At 40.5% G+C, this 22,461-nt stretch overlaps 1 protein-coding gene across 1 annotated transcript in view; it reads left to right on the top strand.

The window, feature by feature from the left end:
• CTNND2 (catenin (cadherin-associated protein), delta 2) overlaps window positions 1–22,461 on the top strand; it is a 449,347-nt gene that overhangs the window by 203,902 nt on the left and 222,984 nt on the right. The window contains exon 5 of the mRNA XM_008568289.1: window positions 4,953–5,166. Within this exon, the coding sequence (XP_008566511.1) occupies window positions 4,953–5,166 (214 nt within the window). The remainder of the gene's footprint in view (window positions 1–4,952; window positions 5,167–22,461) is intronic.

Here is a 22,461-nt window from a genome sequence, read left to right as displayed (position 1 = left end):
AGTTAAATAAATGAAAACTCAGGGAAATGACCAGAGGTAATTGTCTTCTTCTTTGGCGGGTCCAGACTTTAGGCAGATAAGGGAACAGCTTCATCGTGTGCTTTGGAGAGTGACAGAGGGTTGAGAGACAAGATATGTGACTTCTTCTTTGGCGGGTCCAGACTTTAGGCAGATAAGGGAACAGCTTCATCGTGTGCTTTGGAAAGTGACAGAGGATTGAGAGACAAGATGTGTGAGTTTGGAAAGTGACAGAGGATTGAGAGACAAGATGTGTGAGGTGGGGGAAAGTGAGAGAAACCTTGAGGCTGCTTTTTTATTCCAGCATGTCAAAGCACCACATTTGGGGGTACCACCTTTCTGCACCCCAACAGGTTCATTAGCCTCCATCTTCCTGACTCCTTATGGACTGACTTACTCTATCTAGATCCGTGAGGTTCACACCTAAGCAGAAAAATAAATGTGAGCTATTGATTGACACAAGGATAAGTGACTAAAGCCAGACATCTATCAAAGAATCATTTAGTAAGTGAATTATAGATTGTCTTTTCAGGTTGTGTGTGAAAAGCCCTTTCTAGTGTTTCTTGGATTCTATTATATTTAGGAAAGTAACAGATAGGAGATTTGTTCAGTCCAGATCTAATTTAAGCTGTCATTTCCCCACATGTATTTCAACGTTGGCTGTTTTTATTCAGTAATCTGTATTAATGTAAATAAATCTGAATCACAAAGGCAGTCTTGAAAGAGAAGGGAAAAAAATGAGAAAGTGCTACACACCTATCAGAATGGCCAAAATCCAAACATTGACAACCCCAAATGCTGGTGAGGACGTGGAGCAACAGAAACTCTCAATCACTGCTGGTGGGAATGTAAAATGGTCCAGCCACTTTGGAAGATAATTCGGCAGTTTCTTATGAAACTAAACGTACTCTTATTATATGTGCTGGTCTGGCATTCACACTCCTTGGCATTTATGTAAAAGATTTGAAAACTTACATCCTTACGAAAACCTGCACAGAGATATTTATAGCAGCTTTATGCATAATTGCCAAAACTTGAAAGCAACCAAGATGTCCTTTGGTAGGTAGAAAAATAAACTGTGATACATCCAGAAAATGGAGTATTATTCAGTGCTAAAAGAGATAAGCTATTAAGCCATGAAAAGACATGGAACAATCTCAAATGCATATTACTAAGAGAAGGAAGCCAATCTGAAAAGGCTGTGTACTGTGTGATTCTAACTATTTGACATTCAAGAAAAAGGCAAAACCATGAAGCCAGTGAAAAGATCGGTGGTTGTCAAGGATTAGGGGAAGGGAAGGAAGAATAAGGCTGAGCACAGAGGATTTCTAAGGCAGTGAAACTGCTCTGTATGGGACTGTAATGGTGGGTACACGTCATTACACATTTGTCAAGACCCAAAGAATGTATAAAACCAAAAGTGAGCCCTATTGTAACTTTGGACTGTCAAACCCTATGGACTTTGGGTGAAAACAGCGTGTCAGTGTAGGTTCATCTGCTGTAACAAATGTACCACTGTTGCGCAGAGTGTTGAGAGGAGGGGAGGCTGTGCCTGTGTGGGTGCAGGGAGCATGTTGGAATTCTGCTCTTTCTGCTCAATTTTGCTGTGAACCTAAAACTGCTCTAAAAATGAGGTGTATAGAAAAAGAGTAAAAAAGGGGGGGGGGACTAACTTGTGACAGTAAAGTGCACCATTCCTGTATTCATCTGTTAAATATTTAGTCACTTATTACCCTGTGAGAGATGCTCTTCTAGTGCACTTTATTTTAATTGTTATATCATATATAAATATTAGATCTATATTAGCTAGCATTTTATTGACTTTTTAAAAATAACATTAGACCTAGAATATTTCAAGATTTGGTTTTTAAGAATTCTGCATACAGATGATTTAAAAAGTAAGGTGAGAGGGTAAACTGACCTGTAGTGGACGAAAACCTGTGCTCAGCCTGCTAGAGGTGGAGGGATCGATGGGGGAGGAGGGGATAAATTGGAAATAGATCTCTCATCATTTAGTGGGAATAAAGGTGTCATGTCAAAGACAGTTTCCCTGATAGTTTTCCAAAAACTTGTACTTTATTAATGTTTAAAATAGGTTTGTTTGGAGGCTCAAAAGGGTTTCAGGTTGGGTACAAGGCAGACTAGAAGGGTTCAGTGCAAGAATTTGAGGGTGGGAGGATCCAGGAGAAAAGCAATATAGAGCGTAAGTGAAGGGCTCCATCCGCAGCCACCCGGCAGTCAGAGGTTTGATGGACCCCTTCAGGGCTCACCTTCTGGTCCTGTTGGGAGAGGGCAGGTGGCAGGAGGAGGGGGAAGGACCGAGGACCTGGCCTTCCCTTTTCCTTGTGTGAATATTTAAATGCTGACTCTGACTAATGTTTAGCTTCAGAAAACTGAAGTGGGATTTTCATGTTCTTAGATAAAATCTAACCCCAAGAAAACAAAAGTGTTTAACGTACATGATCTGGTGACCCCAAATAAGAGCAAAAGAAAAAGGTTATTGTCTTATTTGTGTTTCTCTAAAGAGATTAAAATAGCACTTAAGTTCTCATTATAAATTTGGTTATGTGGCATTAATTAAGATCATACTGAAAACATCGTGTTCTCATTATACCATTAAGAATTCATATTGCATTCATTGTGAATGCATTTTCCCTTTTGATGTATTTAGAATAATATTTTAATAGCTTAATTTCTTAAGTCATATAAATGGAAATATTTTATTATAAATTAAGAATACTAATTATAATATCCAGTATAGCTAAAATATATACAAATAAATTACATAGATAGATGACAGATAGATGAGAGATGGATAGATAGACATTGATTTACTATACCATCTGCTTTTGATATATAACCCATAGGCTCACCGTCAGAATGAATTTATTACCTCTTTCTTAATGGCTTCATCATTATTCAAAAAATTAAACCCAGAGTATTTTGAAATAAAGCACACATGAACAAATACACACACATAGAGAAAATGACATTCATAGTTTACCCTTTTCGTACAGGTGGAATACCTCTCTGAAGTGTTATAATAAGTGGATGTGATTATAATCCAGGTGGATGTACAGGGCACACGTATGTAGTGATACAAACTTCATCTCTCCTGGGTGGGTGCCAAGCAGCCTCTGGGTAAAACTGTAAGTCGGGCAAAGTTGTTTCCCACTCCTTTTTCTAGTTTTAAAATTGTCCCAATAATCCTTACAGCACCCACAGGCTGTGTAGACAGCCCAGAGAAGTTAATAGCCTGTTCAACACCACTGTCTCCTCTAAGTCCTTCCCTCTTCCTTCCCTGGTCCAGTTATCATGGCAGGTATGATATGCCTGTGTGAATAAAGCCCACCTTTGTTTTGATTAAAGCTGGAATAGGAACAGCCACCACAGCCACCTGGATTCAGTCTTGGTTGTTGACTAAAGGGGTTTTTTGGTTTTTTCCTTTAAAGAGGGATTCTATTCAATTTTGAAAAGTGCTGTTTTAGCAAATCTGAGAAACAAATATAGAGAGTAACGTATTAATTAATCCTTCCCATTCATATTTGCTGAACATCATGTTTCTAGCATTGCACATGCGATCTATCAGTGAACAAAACGAAGAAACCTACTGTCCCAGAACATACATTCGAACAGAAGACAGACAGTAGTGATGAACATAATGAATAAGGTAGAACACGGCAAGTGCTAGGAAGAATTCTGTAACAGAGGAGGATGAACAAGAATGCTGGACTGGGGAAGGGTGCAGTTCCAACTGCAGTTTTGAACAATGTGGTTAGAGTCACCTCATAGAGAAGGTGGCACTTGAGAATCACTGAAAGAGTCAGGCGCTTTAGCCATATGTCTCTGCACATCTGTGGGATGAATGAGTTTTAGGTAATAAGAAAACTAAGTAGAGAAGGTGCCAGTCCTCCGATCCCTGAGGTACGCTGAGGTTTTAAAAAAAGAAGAAAAGGATATTGCTGAGTGAATCATGTTATTTTTCCATATAAATACAGAAGTAAGTCTGGCCAGTTAGCTCAGGTGGTTAGAGCACAGTGTCATAACACCAAGGTCGCGGGTTAGGATCCCTGTACTGGCCAGCCAGTCCCCCACCCCAGAAAAAAAAAAAATTGCAGAACAATTCAGATGCAGCTTTTCTAATGGAAACTCCTCCGTGAAACGGTCTGTATGTTAACTATCACTTTATTTTGTCTCCAATTTAAATTTTAAAATTGTTCCCCAAATCAAAGAGCAGCAGGAAGAACATGCATCTGGAAACACATTGCAAGAATTTTTTGGCACTTACTAAAATTTTCTTTGGGTAAAAAGAACACACAAATTTAATGTGGTGTGTTGTTATTAATAAAATCCCTAAGTTAAGCATAACGTGTCTTGGCCTGACACGTTCTGTCTCCCACTGTGAGTGATGTTCTTGTTTTCTCAGGTCTTTGGAGATAAAATTCCTTGTGTCAGTTCTTCCAGTTCCTCATTTAGCTTCTGGTTCCTTTGAAATGTGGGGAGCATTTCCCTATTAAGTGTAATTTTAACATTTTGTACATCAATTCTGCAGCCCTTTAAGACAGTAGTTAGATTTAATGTCTAAGGCATGAGGATCATTCCAGTGCCTTTTGTTACTCCATCTGCTTCATGCCGTGAGTATGTGGCATATTTTTATAGAGAGAAATGTCTAAGACACCTATTATGAGGTTAAAACCACCTTTCCAAAATTCTGTAGCTTGGAAGAAAGACATTGAAATTTTTATTGGTAGCATATTAAAGCAAGTGCTGGCAGTAAATCTAAGGAGAATGCTAATTTGTTTTTTTTCTCCTTTGAATGCCTTAATTCAGTTCAGTGCAATTAACTGCAGCAGATTCTTCATATGAGAAACGTTTTAGCTTAGATAGTGAAACTTGACATGCTGAGGCTAAAGTCGTGTCCTTTGCTCTTTCAGATAAGGAGACAAGGAGGCATCCAGCTCCTGGTGGACCTGTTGGATCATCGGATGACCGAAGTCCACCGTAGTGCCTGTGGAGCTTTGAGAAACTTGGTGTATGGGAAGGCCAACGATGATAACAAAATTGCCCTGAAAAACTGCGGGGGCATCCCAGCGCTGGTGAGGTTACTCCGCAAGACCACTGACCTGGAGATCCGGGAGCTGGTCACAGGTTAGAATCATTATGACGTTATTACATTTCATCCCAAGATAAATTTTCCATTATCCAGCATGGTAGCAAATGTGCTAGGCAAACATGGTCTGGAACCTCTCACAGTGCTAATAACATAGGCAGTCTTGATACATGTTTTCAAATGCGTAAGCAGGTAAGTAAAATGATATCAGATGTAAGACACATGGGTTGATTATACTAATCAGAATCCAATAAATGTAGCCCTCATTAAAATTCTGTGATTATATTTCAGTCATTGTCAATTGATTTAGAAGGAGTTGAGCATCTTACAATATCCACAGATCATCATTAGAATGACATTAGTAATAATTGGTGAAAAGTCAGGGCACGTGCCTTATTGATAATAGGCTGTATATTCCGGAATACACTGTGGTTAACAACAGAGAGCTTCGTATATACTTAGCAGTTAATTGCTTGAATAAAATATTCATGCCTACTAAAAGCCCCAAGGTTATATTACCTATTAAGACATTTTTCGAAAGTGAACATGAGAGAAAGCCTTTCCATCATCATAGAACTTTGGAGTTTTGTAAAATGGGGATAATTGTAGTAGCCACCTCATAGAGTCATGCAGGTTTAGCAAACGAGAACATGTCAAGCATTTAGCACATACTGTTCTTGGAATACGTGTGGACACAGTAAACAGTAGCCATTAGCTCTCATCCCATTCCTTTTACATGTGCAGTTTTGCTTGCTGGAGAGCTAATGGCATAGGTGGCCTCAATATGGGATTTCAAATTGCTGCAATGCTCACTGTCTTGATTATGCTCACTGCTGTTCTAGGTAATATTTGGCTTTTGGTTCATCAAAGCACCCATATAAACAAGTATTTGGCAAATGGATTGTAAAGTTGACTCTCCAAAAAGATATTTTAATTATCCATAATTCTATTGACATTCTTGTCTAAAATTTCTCTGTAGCAGTGAAGAAGTATATCTGAATTTGTTTATTTAAGAAACTACATTACTCAGTCTAAAGAGTCATAAATATTTCTTAACTTCTGTGTTGAGACTCCTGACTTCAGTATATTTTCTTAAATTTATGCCCTTCAGGATTATTGTCAAATCTCTTTCTCACTCCTAGCTAAATTAGAAATAGACCCAAATTATTGTTTTCCTTTTCCTTTTTCTTTCTGTAAGTGGATAAATGTCTAAGCAGAAAAAAAAATTGTTAAAGGTTATAGTGTTATTAAAGTAATGTTTTACACTGAACTAAGGTGGAGTGACATGGACTGGTAAGGTAAAATTATTATCATCTACATATTATGATGTCTAGGATAGTTTTGGGGCAAGTTGTGTAGCTGAAAATATTCCCTACCATTGTGATTATGAACACCTGTCCTTACTTGTGTGGGTCGTGTTTAAGTTGGAAATGCCTGTAAGAGAAAAGACTCAATGAGTGTGACGGAATCATGATGCTTCTGTACGTTAAGGACATGCCATTGGATGAAGCCAGCAGAACTGAAGACCAACAGGACACCTTCTGTGTGTACCTATGCATCCATTTCATGATTGGAAAAAAATTGGATTTCGGTAAAGTTTGGATTTGCTCCAACCGTTGGAAATGCCTGTAAGAGAAAAGACTCAATGAGTGTGACGGAATCATGATGCTTCTGTACATTAAGGACATGCCATTGGATGAAGCCAGCAGAACTGAAGACCAACAGGACACCTTCTGTGTGTACCTATGCATCCATTTCATGATTTGAAAAAAATTGGATTTCGGTAAAGTTTGGATTTGCTCCAACCCAGATCCCTTGTCCAGAAGCACCCTCTGTGATGGCTTATCTCATTGCCAATGAAACTCAGCTACCTGCAAAAGGTTGGCATGATTGATGGCTTAAAATAGAAAGGAAATGCAATGTCCTGTCACATGGCATTGTCCATGGCAGATAGCCCTGTGCTGCTGCTGCTATTCGAGGTGGCTGTAAGGAAACTGATCACCCACTATGCCATTGCCTTTAGTGCTGCTTGTGACCGATCCTGGGTGTCACTCACTAGATGCACCTTGGGCAACATCAAGAATTTCTACATGAGTCCCATTTGGAAACATCAGAGGCAATTAGCCTCTTCAAAATGTCAAGAAGTTTGCTTTCCTGGTGAAATTCGGTCTGGAAGAAGGATGCTGGCACTTGTACAAGAGCACACACCTCTTATTCTGCTTCTTTTAGAAGGAGGGTCTGCACCCACGGTGAGCCACAGTTTTTTCATCAGCATGTGCTGGAGGTTGAGACTCTCTCCACCTCTGCTCCTAGGGAAAGTGCTGTCCTGCAGTGATGGCCAAATGGATTCAGAGTGGCAGTGGTGGCTACTTCAATAGATGTTTTCTGCCTTCCCAGAGGCAGGGTCTTATTGTGCTTGCCTGAACTCAGGCGTGAGTTTCACCTTGTTCAAGAAAAACATATCAGACATCTTGACAAGCTGAAGTTCATGGTCTCTGGAGGTGCCATCATGGATACTGTTGAAAAGAACGGCAAGCACCTTGGTGAGGCTACAGCTCTGGAAAAGGAAATGGGAAGAGAGCATCTATGAGAACATTCCAGTGTGGAAGAAACGGCTGCTGTGAGCCCATCTGTGGAAACAAAACCCTCTCAGTCTTTATATCGGCAGAAATCTGAGGGTGCCTGGAAACTCGCCAGACTCAGCTGAGCTGACTTCTGTTTAGACACGGCGTCAGTGGTGCAAGTCTAGCCAGAGCTGACACCACTGCCTGAAGCAGAAGTAAAACGAGGCCAGACGAATTCGGCTCAGAGAGCAGGGCAGAGTCATGTTCGTGTTCAGCACCAGCCCGTCATCACCTGCCAGAGTGGGCTATGAACGCACAGATTCTGTTGGCTCCTGCAGAGCTTCGGGAATCCAGGATCTTGACAGAGCTAACCTGGTTTAACCTCAAGGTCATCAAATTCTCCATTCTCTTATCTTTTATTCTCTTTCTGCTCCTCTTTCTAGGATACTCTCGTCTCTCCCCAAGTATGATGAGCTCTTTAGTGTCTTCCTGTGTGAGCCCAGGCACTTCATTCTTCCTTAGTAGTTTGTTTCTCAGATACTTTGTTGCTGTTGTTGTTTATTTTTATGTGTTTATTTTTACTTTTTTTATTCTAACATTTACTTGTACATATTTCGGTGTTGCTTCAATACACGCATATACTGCACAATGACTCACTTAGGGTAGACAGCATAGTTTTGTACCTGTTAGTCCATCCCTTCTCCTTTCCCCACCTCTTGTATCCATTATTTTACTCTCTACTTCTATGAGAACCACTTTTTTTTTCTTTTTTTAGATTTCACATATGAGTGAGTTCGTGCAGTATTTTTCTGCACCTGACTTCCTTCACTCGACATAATGGTTTCCAGTTCCATCCATGTTGCTGCGAATAATAGAATAGCTTTTTTTAAAATAGCTGAATAATATTCCATTGTGTATATATACCACAGTTTTTTATCCATTCATCCGTATATGGGCATTTAGCTTGATTCCATCTCTTGGCTATTGTGAATAGTGCTGCAGTGAACATGGGAGTGGAGTGCAGGTGTCTCTTCAATAGACTGATTTCATTTCCTTTGGGTATATACTCAGCAGTGGGATAGCTGGGTCATAAGGTGAGTCTATTTTTGTTTCTCTAAGGAGTTTCTGTCAGTGTCAGCTGCTGTGGTAACCCCTGGATACCAGCACCCATTGCCCTGGTTGGACCCTGCTCTGAATATTCAGCTACCAAACAATACTGGTGTAAATATTTAAGAAGACATCTCTGACAAACATGTCCACATTTAGAAACTTACTAGATGAGGAGTAGAGTACGAGAGAAGAAAGGCTCGCTTCGTTTCTGTTGTCACAATGAACTGCCACAAATCCTTTTTAGAATTAGGTTAGATATCCACATGTGAATTAAATAAAACGGCTATTAACGTGTAACAACTGTGCATTCACTTCCTTTGCAGTTCTCTAGTGGACCTAATACAGGGTTCAATGAGGAATGACGACTCAGTACCTTACAGGAACCCACCACTAGTACAGGGGAGTTTATCGTTTCAGTCTCTTTCCTGCCTTCAGCTCATGCATGAGGATAAATGTCTATTGAAAAAAAAAAAATTACAGGGGGAGGGAGGGGGATATCCCCCTTTGAATTCTTCCCCAGATATTTATAAACGAGGATGTGTTGTAAACAAATATTCAAAGGAACAATTTTAGAGATTTCTTAAACTATGAAACACGGTTTATAAACCAGATTTTAGAATAGGCCTAGCTCTATATCCAGAAAAAAACTATAGTGTTGAGACTTCTATAAATAATAGAATACCAGAAGAAAGAAATGATCTTGCAGAGCTTTAAATTATTTATTGAATATTGCTTGGCAAACTGTTTAAACAATAATAAAATGTTAAAATTGAAGTATGTGCATGCATTTGCATTCAACACATAAACACGCATGCTGAAAAAAACAGCTGCCTGTTTACACTGCATTATCTATGTACAGGAGAGTATGTTTTGTCACTGCTTGTTAAGCCTTGCACTAAATAATTTTCTTCCTATGCAATAATTACTAAGAGATGATGATCACAATTTTATTTAAATCCAGTATCTATGTACAGGAGAGTATGTTTTGTCACTGCTTGTTAAGCCTTGCACTAAATAATTTTCCTCCTATGCAATAATTACTAAGAGATGATGATCACAATTTTATTTAAATCCAGTCAATGCTGTTCTGTGCTAGCCATTACTTGAAATTACTTGAAAAGCCAATACTTAAACTTTGATTAGAAATGCTGTATGTCCTTTGGGCTTGACTAACATAATTTTTCTCTCTCTAAATATGGAAATAATCAACCTAAATTTTGAAATGCCCAACTAAAGATTTCAGATTGCTTTACAAATCATAATAAAACAGTTTTTATTAAATCATAAAACTTAGTAAGTTTTATTGCGGTTGAAAGCAAGTGTTCTTGAGAGTTGGGCTTCTCCCAGAGTAGAGTGTTCTTTCATCTTATGCATCACAGACCCAAAAGTTCTTTCCTTCTAACTAAGGAGACAGGCCACTGACTCAACCTTGCCTGTGACTTCAGTCATCATTTACTCCCTCTTTTCTGCACAGATCTCCCTCCCGGTATCTTGTGTTTTGGGGGCAGAGCTGCATATTTCTCTCTAGGCCGGATGCTCATGATCATGGATTAGAACTTCTGTCTCCTAGATTCTCTGTTTCCTCTCTTATAAATTCCTCAAGAGGGGTGCGTAGGAGATGAAATTCTGAAAAAGTCTATTTTAAACCCTTGCACATAATTGATGTTATTAGGTATAGAATTATGGATAGAAAATTATCTTTCTCATGAATATTTTCTATAAACTTAATTTTATCCTTGATACTGCAAAATTCTCTGATGATATATCTAGGTGTGTGCCTTTTTAAAAAATTCATTGATATTGAACACTTTCAATTTAAATAGTCATATCCTTCCTTCAGTGCCAGAAAATTATCTTTTTTTTTTTTTAAATAATTCCCATGCTTCCATTTTCTCTATCCTGTTTTTGAGCTGCTTGGATTATTTTGAACTTCTTGAGTTATTTCTCTCTCATTGTTTCATATATAATTTGGAGCCCCTTGCCTTTTAATCATTCATTCTCAAGTATTTCTTCAATATTCAACATTTACTTCCCCCAACCTATCTGTGAGCCTTTTATTATTATTATTATTATTTCCTGAAGAGTCTCAGGAGGAGATAATTTTTTTTCTTTTAATTCTAAGAACTTTCACATGTGTGAAAGCCTCTATTCTTGTCTTATGAATATAAAATATTCTTGAATTTCTCTAAGGATATCATTTAGAACCAAGATTTTTTTCTTTTTTTTCTTTGCATGAATTATCTTACTTTTCTCTGATGTCAGTTTTTCTATATATACTTTTTTTAATGTAGGCCTTTCTTATTGATTTTGTAAGCTTACTTTAAATATGTGGTCATCTTCAGTTTTCTGTTTATGTTTAAGGAAGGAATGTAGAGTCGAGCTCTGTGCACATGGGTGAAGCTCATTACCTGTGATGCCTTACTCCAGAGTCAGCAGGTGAGCAGGGAGGCATGAACTGTTGTGGTCCTAAGTCCTTTGAGTATCTTAGTGAGGAGGGTTTTTCTCTAAGTCTCACTTATCCATGGTAGCCTTTTAGTACTCCGCAATGTAATGGATCTCATTGGAGAGTCTTGTAAGTTGTTATGTTTATTTGTCTGTCCTGGAGGGAGGCATCAGTACTTTCCTGGCTGCTAGGTGTTCTGTCCACCCAGGTGGGAGTGGGGAATGAGGCTGGGTGACTGATTTCTTTCAGTCAGTCACCCCTGTGTAGCCTCCCTTCTATTTCTGCACCCCATATGCCTGCCTTCTCGGAGTATGAATCTTTCCTAGGGTTCCACCAGGACAATCAGCACCTCGAGGGGATGGAGTCCCTTCTGTGCATGTCCTGGTCTGAGCTGGCCTCACCTTCAGCTACACCTGCCAACTCATCTCTATCTGCTTTGCATCTTGCAGAAATATGATGAAATTTCACTGAATGCTGAATATCTCTGTCCATTCTCTCCTTTGTTCCATTACGTCCCTAATAATATCTTCTACCCTGCATGAGCTCTGATCAGTTTGGTAGATAAAACAAAGTGTGCATATTGCTAAACATTATCTCTGTTGCTGACAGAAGCCGTTTTGGAGGCATTACTTTATGTCTGTCAGCCAAATGAGCTTGCTAATTCAAGAGAAGTCAGGGTGTGATATCAATTAAACACCCTGCATGAAAGGAGACATTGAACTAGAGGAGGAGTGTTTCCCCCACCAACATCCCCCAGCCAGTTTTTCTCTTACCCTGTTTGCCATGATCACCCAGAGCCATGGCTCCTCTCCCAAAGCAGTCTTTGGGAGAGCAATTTGTCAAAACTTTCTTCTATCTTAATGTCACTTTTGGGGGATCACCTGGGACTCCTGGTGGGCAGTTTATATGTTACACCAAGAGTCACTGAAATGTAGAAAAACAAATTATTTAAATCAAATTCAGCATTACTATGTTCCCAACATTTCCAATTAAATCCCGATTTTATTTCTTATCCCACATAATAGCTATGTTGTCCAGCATAGCAAACCAGAGGTTCTGTGCTAGGATTAAAGATAAAAATGAATAGAGACATTCCAATAATGAAAAGCCAGCAATGTAGAGATGCTTCGAATTTTAATATAAACCCCACCAAATATTAAATTCCCAAGGAGAAATTAAAACTCAAACTTTAAATCCACTTTCATGTTGAAGTCCAAAGACATTAAAGTTCAAAGGAATTAAAGGTAAAAAATCAATATCTCTTGCCACTGTGTATTAAAGTTCAAAGACCACAATTCTTTAGTTAGCTAAAGTGTAAAAACCATCCTCCCCAACTTTTTTATTCTGCACAGTCTCAGCCAGTGGGTACTCGTGCCTCTATGTGGTCTGGGTCCTTTAGCAGCTAAGGCCTGGGCCGTCTCACACTAGAATTGGCAGCCTACATTTAGGGCCCCAGAAGATATATTATTTCATTGTCAGCTAACACTATGTCACTGTTCACACATGTGAACACTGGCCTCCTGGCCATCAGATTTAGAAAGCACATCATCACAGCCCTAAGAGAAGTTATCCCAGACACAGGTACATACCCAAAAGCAAGTCCTTGCCAAGGCCATGGTTGTGATTCAGTGAAGTCTGTATTGGTTACCTATTGCTGCTGTAACAAATTGCCACAAATTTAGCATCTTAAAACCATGCCAATTTATTATTTTACCATTCTGGAAGTTAGAAGTCTGACACAGACCTCATCTGGCTAAGATCAGAGTGTCAGCAGGGCTGTGTTCCTTTCTGGAAGCTCTAGAGGACAGTCCATTTCCTTGCTTTGTCCAGCCTCTAGAAGCTGCCCACATGTCTTGGCTGTGGCCCCTTTCCACAAGCTTCAAAGCCAGCACCATTGCATCCCTGATGCTTCCAAAGTTATGTTTGCCTCTGACCCCCAGTGGGAGTGATTTTCTGCTTTTTAGAACTCGTGTGATTAGATTGGGCCCACCTGGTTAATCCAGCATAACTGCCAGGATAATCTCCTATCTCAATTTCCTTACTATTATCCCATTTGCAAGGGCCCTTCTGCTGTGTAAAGGAACATGGTGACAGGTTCTAGAAATTAGGATGTGGACATATTTGGGGGACTATGGTTCTGCTAACCATGGTATCCGAGGGAAGAAGAGTAAATGGAGACTCCTTGGATTGAGTCAGTGAGGTGATGCCAATCTGGTGTCTGGCACTGGGATTCCATAGTTTGTGAATTTAAACTGAGTCAGGAGAAAATAGACCATGCAAAGGTTAGCTTTGGTATTATCCATTTACCATTTAAAGGGAGATCCATCCATGTCTGTTATCTATTTTTTTGGAATATGGAATTGTACACAGTGCTGCCATTTTGTGACATTTAGAGTCTGGCAGTGGAGGCAACCCTGTCACCAGGGATATCAGCCATGATTGGACCAGGGAGGCTGGATCACTACCAGTAATATGGAAAAGGGGATTCATTATCAGGATTAGACCAGATACCACAGTGGGAGCTGGTGAAGACAGCTGTGGAAGTCTTCGCCTCTGGGTCTGGTGATGGGCCCAAAGTTGATGTAAGCCAGCAGGCAGCAATCAGGAAGAAAGGCTGGATGTGACACAGGGAAGCAGGGACCAACCAGCATGCATGGCACAGGGGTAAGCTGCAGCCCTCATCCACAGGAGCATGAGCTGCAGCAGCGGCCGGCGGCCCACCTTTGTGACCTCCAGTGCTCCTGCTGCTGCTTTGCCTGCACCTGCTGAACTCACTACAGATTTCCCTGCGGACAGCCCTAGCACGGAATTGAGCAGGGAAGGAAATTCTGGGAAGCATAGTTCCAGCCCAGCTAGGGTGACTGTGTTCTAACCCACCACACCAGGTCTCATGTGAGGCCACTTCTTTCCCTTCCTGGCAGTGAAAGCGAACTTTATTATTATTATTATTTTTACATTCAAAGATGTTGTCGCAGAGCAGTTGTTGGGGAGGGAGAGAAGAGAAGGCAGATAGGATGGAGGGGCATGGTCAAGGCCTGTGCTACCCCCCTCATTCCAGCAGGGGAGCCCAGGGAGCTTCCAGCAGTGGCTCGGTCATCACTGGCCTGGATGCAGACATCTAGGGGGCATGGTTGAGGCCCTCGGCCCCCCACCACCCTGACTTGGGAGCCTGAGGGACTTCAGGTCCTCCTAGACCTACACTGGTTAATATCAGAACTTTTGTCTCTGATCAGTGGGGTTTTTGTTTTTTCTTTGAGTTCTATGATGGATTATTCACTGTTCCCACCACTTAAACTCTGCACTGGAACCAATTTGTTGTCCTTTGCTTACTTCTAAAATGGGGAAAACTCTGTGGGGACCAGCACTTGAGCCCTGTGGTTGAGCTAAATTGCTGCTTGACTGCTGATTCCTTTTGGAAGGCTTTTTGTGCAGCGCAGGTTTCAATTGTTGACTTTGCAAGCACTTCCAGGTCTTGTGAGGTCTGGTACACCTGGGTTGTGTGGAAACTCAGATCTAGACCTGAGTCTTCTCAGCCAACTACACCCCCTGCTGTTCTATATTCCTGATCAGTCTACACTGAGTGGGCCTGTGCTGATCAGCTGTCCATGCTGTGTGCTGATGTTCCCCTGGTGAGCCCATCTCCCACACCACCTGTACTCCCAGCACTTCCCATAGGACGGGCCATGCATTGCTTCCTTGAAATGACTCACTGGCCTCTGAGTGGCTCCTTTTTCAGTTGTCTGTGACCCCTCTCTCTTATGTGGGTCCATGGGCTTCTTGGCTTTCCAGTGCCACACAGAGGAGGTTGTGTGTGTGACCAGATGACACACATCCACTGTCCCATCACCTGTTAACAGAGATTCCTCAGACCTGTACCACAGCAGCTATTTCTCTGCTTTTTGCTGTGGAATCAATTGGATCTTCTATCCCCACGAGGATGGCAGAGTCGCCCTCAGCAGACTCTGGAACCCAAGCTGCTCCTGATGCTGCAGAAGCGTGTGTGCCTGCAAGCACAGACCTCTGCTCTCTGCCCTCAGCTCCCTCTCTGCTTGTTTCCATTCTGCATCTTCCTAGAACCTCTTTTTACTGCTGGGATGGGATGCCCATCTGTGATCCATTTTCTTCTGTTGGTCCCTACAACTCTCAGGATGGCTCAACTGATGCACAGTTGAAAGAAATCTTGGTATTTCAGTTGATTTGTATGTAAGGGAGGTATTAGATCAAGACTATAAGTGGAGGTTCCTAATCCATTAAGAGAACTGTTGTGGAATGTTTCAAGTTTAAAACTCAGAGACCTTCTGTCATGGAACTTGCGTTGTGGTGGACAAGACAGAAAATAAACCAAGACAAAGAAATCCATAATTTCAGGGAGTGGCAAGTGCTATAAAGAAAAATCAGGCAGGCTAAAGAGAGTAGAAAGTAATGGGGATTTATTACTTAGAATGAAGCTCATTTTAAGAAATGAAAAGGCCTAATAATGGTGTGTTAACCTACATGGAAGTTTCTTTCTTCCATAAGCAAAGTCTGTGAGTGAGTGTCCTGAGGTGGTAACGCAGCTCTATGCCATAGACTCTTCAGAAACCCAGGCTCCTTCTCATCATAAAATCAACCTTCCCTACAGTATGGCTCTCTTAATAATGACCAACATGGTGACAGCTGTGTTCCATAAGCAAGACACTTCCATATACAGTGTTTTTAAAGGAGGTGTAGTTCATGCAAGTTCACACTCTGTTAAGATTAGACTGTTGACATTTACATCTGGGTAGGTCAATCTTATATCCCTTCTTTATTAACTTTGCTGCAGAGTAGGACACAGGAGAAGTTTCTAGGTTGATATGTCACATTATTTCCTATATTTTACATTCTTATTGCTCCCCGATGTGCCTAACCTGAGAAGTAAGGCATTCTCTACATTTCTTATATGCCAGAAAGGATAAGCAAATATTTCTGAATATCCACACCTACCAGTCATTGTGCTGGGTATTACTCATGCCTCTTATTGCCTCAAGTACTCCCAGTGGTCTCATGAGGTCAGATGTTAAGGGGCTTGCTCAAAGTCACAGCAGGTCTGTGGAACATTCCCTAGGCCTCTGTTTCCAAAGCCAGTCTGCTTTACATCAGTGATTTCCCAATTTCATAAGAGTTCTTTGGGGCACTTGATAAAAAATACAGATGTTTGAGCCCCAGATGCCTATGGTAATAGCTTTGTAATTCACACATTTAACAAGACCCTCTCGTGGTTCTTAAAATCATGCACATTTGAGAAACACCACTTTCTTTTCTCACAAGGCCAAGAATTACCGTGGGCAGCAGCATGGTGGGGGGTTAGGAGACATGGATGTGTTTTGAGAGATGCCAGAATAATCTGTTGCTAATAGTAGCTAAATTATCCAATGAAAACTTGTGGCGCATTTATGATTTTTGCCAATTAGAATGAATTTGAGGTTATCTCCTATTCTAATATGCTTGCTTGAGTGAGAGAGAAAAAAAGTGGAATGCTTTCTAATGAATACAGTAGAAATTGCCTGTGACGGCCCCCTAATGTACAGCCTGCAGTAAGCAAATGTTATTGACGGTATAGCTGTCTGGGGCGGGGCTTGCAAATATTATAGTTCTCTACTTCCCTACAAAACCTATTGGGGACTCATCAAAACCCTCTGTATGCCCATCAGAGCGTGTTGCATGAGCATCATCCATTTTACATACTCCCAAGGTAAACTGTTGGCTGTTCCTGGACTGTCTCAGGTTGTCTTTACTTTCTACCTTTGTGATCATTAGTGCCAGTGACAAGAGACATAAATTCACTTATCTACAATTAAGTTTCACAGCATGGCAAAATTCTGCAAAGGTTCAAAGGAAAGTATTTCTTGTGGGGGGGGGGTGTTTTGTTTTGTTTGTTTGCCAAGACTGAAATGTACAGTGCATTTTTATTTGTTAGGTCTGACAATGCATAACTGGTTTGGGGCTCTACTTTGCGACTCACAAGTTACAAGTTAATTAGAAACACTTTTCCCTAATTATATTTGAGAGTTTGCTCCATTTGCTCTACAATTATCACAAAAATTACATTAACTAGTGTGAACAAACACAACACAGAAATCCCACTGGATCCTGGAGAGCAGCAAATTACAGAATGCTGCCTCCCTGGCCCAACACCTGGTTTCCTTTCCAACAGATGTTTTCATTTGTTATTCCTGATGAAAAATCCAGAATCAACTTCCTTCCTGATTGTCCCTTAGAGGATGAAACTCAGCCTGGCAGAAGAGAAGCTTCCGTGTTGCACACCTCAGTGACTTGCTCTTGCACTGGGCTGTGCATCATGACTGATAGGGCATGTACTGTCCCAACAGCTGTGCACCACCACCTGTGTGCCCACCCAGGGGAGTGCCCAGAAGAAGCATCTCTGTGAAATGATTTCTTAACACAGAAACCTATATCCTAAGAGACCCATAATCCCAGAGAAGGAAGGAAGTGGTGCTGAGCAGCTGGCTTTCCTGCCTGCCTTCTTTCTTTCTGTTTCCAGTATATGTCTGAGCAACACTACATTCAAGGAGAAATGGACGACGGAAAAATAGACATGAACTGTGTTCTCAAGGAGCGGTCAATCAACTATGAGAGAGGGATGGAAAACTGTTCTACAAGATAAGTCCCGAGAAAGGGCCAGAGAGCTTAGAGGAGGAAAGAGAATCTTCCATTGATGAGATCAAGAAAGACTTCATGAAGACAGCAATATTTGAAAATGGGCTTTGAAGATGGATGTGGGTTTGGCGCTCAGGTAATGGTAGCAGAAGAATAAAACATTCATCAAGAAACTCGTGGGTGTAAACACGTACATACCACTGCTTTAATGAGTGGACTTAGATGGAGTCATCCCTGTGTTGCATGATGAGCATGTGCATTCCTGTACACACACGTACACGCACACGCACTCCCACACAAAGTAGGTCCTTCCTGCATATCCACTGTCACTGCCTTCTTGCATTGAGGCCTCTCACTGCCTGCCTCAATCAATCTCATCATCTCTCTCCATCTATCTGTGCCTTTTAATCTAATACCCTTCTAGAAGCCACGGGCCTTTGGGTGGAAGGAATAGTGAGGACGTACGTAATAATGTCTCTACGTAACTTGACTCACTTCACAGATACTGCTGGGGCACTTCAGCATCAGCAGTGTCCTCTTCAACGAGGAAAAAATGTATATAATTAATTTACAGTACTGAACAGGAATTAATGTACTGTGCAAATGAAAGTTGGCCATCATGAAAGTTTGGAAATTTTTTCAAGTAATGTAAAAAACATGGAACTGGAAGATGGTGGACTAGAGGTGCTAAGGGTGCGTTCCTCCCACAGAAGAATATCGAAGAGTCCACTGCCACCACTGCTGTAGTCACCAGAGCCATTGTCCAGTCCCAGAACCATCATCCACCACAGAGCAGTTCCCCACTATGCAGCAGTCCTGCAGGTGGCCTGTGGCTGCAGCCATGGACCCTACAGACTAGAGAGAGGCAGCTGATACCACTGCCACCATTGCCACCACTGTGAGTTAGCCCCAGTGCCACCAAGGACACTGCAGACACAAGGACACAGCTGCAGGCAAGGGAGACAGCTGCAGCTGTTGATGCCACTGCTACCCCCCACATGGTAACCCCACTGCCACTGAGGACACTGCAGAAATGAGACAATCAGCTGTAGCTGCCAGTGCCACTGCTGCTCCCACAAGGTAACCCCACTGTCGCTGAAAACACCACAGATGCAAGGGAAGCAGTTGCAGCTGTGACACCCATGCTGCCCGCACAAGATACCCACTGCCACTAAGGACACCACAGACACAAGGGAGTCCGTTCAGCCACCAGTGCTGCTGCCACCCCCCACAAGGTAACCCTGCTGCTGCCAAGGATACTGCAGACAATAGGGAGGTAGTTGCAGCTGCCAATGCTTTTGCTGCCTCCACAAAGTAACCTTGCTGCTGCCAAGAACACCATAGCTGCACAAGTTACTGCTGTGGACACCACTGTAACTGCCACTGCTGCAGTTGTTACTACCACCAGTGCCACCAGGTAGCCACCACTGTTGTGCAGGCAGCCCACCAAAGCCCACCACAGCTGCTGCTGCCTCAGACCACAGTGGACTAAAACTGGAAATCAATAACAAGCCAAATGCTGGAAACTATAAAAATACATGGAAACTAAACAATAGACTCCTGAGTGACCTATGGGTCCAAGAAGAAATTAAACAGGAAATCAAAAAATTTATTGAAACTAATGAAAATAATGATATATCGTACTAAAACCTGTGAGATACTGCAAAAGCAGTACTAAGAGGGATGTTTATTTCAATAAACACATCAAAAGAATAGAGTTTTCAAATGAACAACCTAATGCTACACCTTGAAGAATTAGAAAAACAAGAACAATCTAAACCCGAAATTAGTAGATGAAAAGAAATACTTAAGATCAGAGCAGAACTAAATGAAGTAGAAACCCAAAAAGATACAAAAGATCAATGCAACAAAAAGTTGGTTTTTCAAGAAGATAAGCAAAATAGACAAACCATTAGCTAGGCTAACTATAAAAAAGAAGAGAGAAGACCCAAATAACAAAAATCAGAAATGGAAAAGGAGAAATTACAACCAATAGCACAGAAATACAAAGAATCATTAAAGACTATTATAAACAACTATGTGCCAACAAATTTGAAAACCTGGAACATGGATACAATCTGAACAGATACAAGCTACCAAAACCGAACCAAGAAGAAATAGAAAGTCTGAATAGACCAATAACAAGCAGCAAGATTGAAATAGTAATCAGCAGTCTCCCAGCAAAAAAAAATCCCAGAACCTAAATGGCTTTACTGCTGAATTCTACCAAACCTTTAAAGAGGAATTAACACCAATTCTCTTCAAACTATTCTAAAAAATTGAAACAGAGGCCATTCTCCCAAACTCATTCTACGAGGCCAGCATCATCCTGATACCAAAACCAGACAAAGATGCAACAAAAAAAAGAAAATTATAGGCCAATATTTTTAATAAACACAGTTGCAAAAATCCTCAATAAAATACTAGCAAATAGAATACAGCAACACGTCAAAAAAATTATACAACGTGATCAAGTGAGATTCATCCCACAGATGCAAGGGTGGTTCAACATACACTAGTCAATAAATGTGGTACACCACATCAACGAAATCAAGAACAAAAACAATATGGTTATCTCAATAGACACAGAAAAAGCATTTAACAAAATTCAACATCATAAAGACTCTCAGCAAATTAGGTAGAGTAGGAAAGTATCTCAACACAATAAAAGCCATATATGACAAACCCACTGCCAGTATTGTCCCAAATGTGGAAAAGATGAAAGCTTTTCCCTTAAGAAGGGGAAAAACTCCTGGATGCCAACTATCACCACTCTTATTTAACATAGTATTAGAAATACTAACCAGAACAATCAGGCAAGAGAAATAGACAAAGCGAATCCAGATTGGAAAAGATGAAGTCAAACTGTCCCTGTTTACGATGACATAATCATCCATATAGAAAAGCCTAAAGACTCTACAGAAAACCTCTTAGAGTTGATAAGCAATTTCAATAAAGTTGCAGGATACAAAATCGACACACAAAAATCAATAGCATTTTTATGCTACAACAACTAGCAGAAAAAGAAATCGAGAAAGCAAACCCATTTACAATAATCACAAAAAAATAATAAAATTCCTAGGAATCAAAATTTACCCAAAGAGGTGAAAGATCCGTATGAGAACTACAAATGGCTGTTGAAGGAAATTAAAGAGGACAGAAAAAGATGGAGAACATTCCATGCTCTTGGATTAAAAGAATTAACATTGTTAAAATGTCCATACTACCCAAAGAGATCTGCAAATTCAATGCAACACACATCAAAATACCAATGACATGCTTCACAGAAATAGAAAAAACAATTCTAACATTCATATGCAACAAAAGACCCTGAATAGCCAAAACAATCCTGAGCAAAAAATAAAATAAATAAATAAAGCTGGAGGCATAACACTACCTGACTTCAAATTTACTGCAAAGCTATAGTAGCCAAAGCAGCATGATGCTGGCATAAAAAGAGACACTCAGACCAACGGAACAGAATAGAGAACCCAGAAATCAATCCACATATTTACAGCCAACTGATCTTTGACAAAGACACCAAGAACACACACTGGGGGAAAGACTGTCTGTTCAACAAATAGTGCTGGTAAAACTGGACATCCATATGTAGAAGAATAAAACTAGACTGGTATCTCTCACCATATACCAAAATCAACTCAAATGGATTAAAGACTTAAATATAAGACCTGAAAGTATAAAACTCCTAGAAGAAAACATAGGGGAAACACTTCAGAAACTAGAACTGGGCAAAGACTTTATGAATATGACCCCCAAAGCACAGACAACAAAAGGATAAATAAACAAATGGGATTATATCAAACTAAAAAGCTTCTGCACAGCAAAAGAAACAGTTAACAGAGCAAAAAGACAACCTACAGAGTGGGAGAAAATATTTGCAAACTATACATCTGACAAAGGATTGATATCCAGAATATACAAGGAACTCAAAAAACTTAACAGTAAAAAAAACAAATAACCCAATCAAAAAATGAGCAAAGGAGCTGAATAGGTATTTCTCAAAGGAAGACATACAAATGGCCAACAAACCCATGAAAAAATGCTTAACATCACTCAACATCAGGGAAATGCAAATCAAAACCACTTTGAGATATCATCTCACCCCAGTTAGACTGGCCATTATCAAAAAGATAGAAAATAACAAATGCTGATGAGGATGTGGAGAAAGGGGAGCCTTCCTAAACTGTTGATGGGACTGTAAATTCGTGCAGCCATTCTGGAAAATGTTATGGAAGTTCCTCAAACAACTGCAGATAGAACTGCCTTATGATCTGGCAATCCCACTGCTGGGTATATTCCCAAAGGAATGGAAATCATCATGCGTAAATTTAGAGGAAATTATGTAAATGAAATAAGGTAGGCACAGAAAAAGAAATACCGCATGTCCTCCCTCATAAGTGACAGTTAAAAAAATAAACAAATAAATAAAAAAGAAAGAAAGAAAGATACAACAATCACAATAATATGTTGAACTTTCAAAAGAAGAGAACAGAACTGAGATTACCAGAATTGGGGAGTGGGAGGGGGATAAGAGAGGAATTGGTAAAGGGCTGTGA

Source organism: Galeopterus variegatus, unplaced genomic scaffold, assembly GCF_000696425.1.
Source record: "Galeopterus variegatus unplaced genomic scaffold, G_variegatus-3.0.2 Scaffold394, whole genome shotgun sequence".
Lineage (NCBI taxonomy): Eukaryota > Metazoa > Chordata > Mammalia > Dermoptera > Cynocephalidae > Galeopterus > Galeopterus variegatus.
This window is presented reverse-complemented; position numbering and strand designations above follow the sequence as displayed.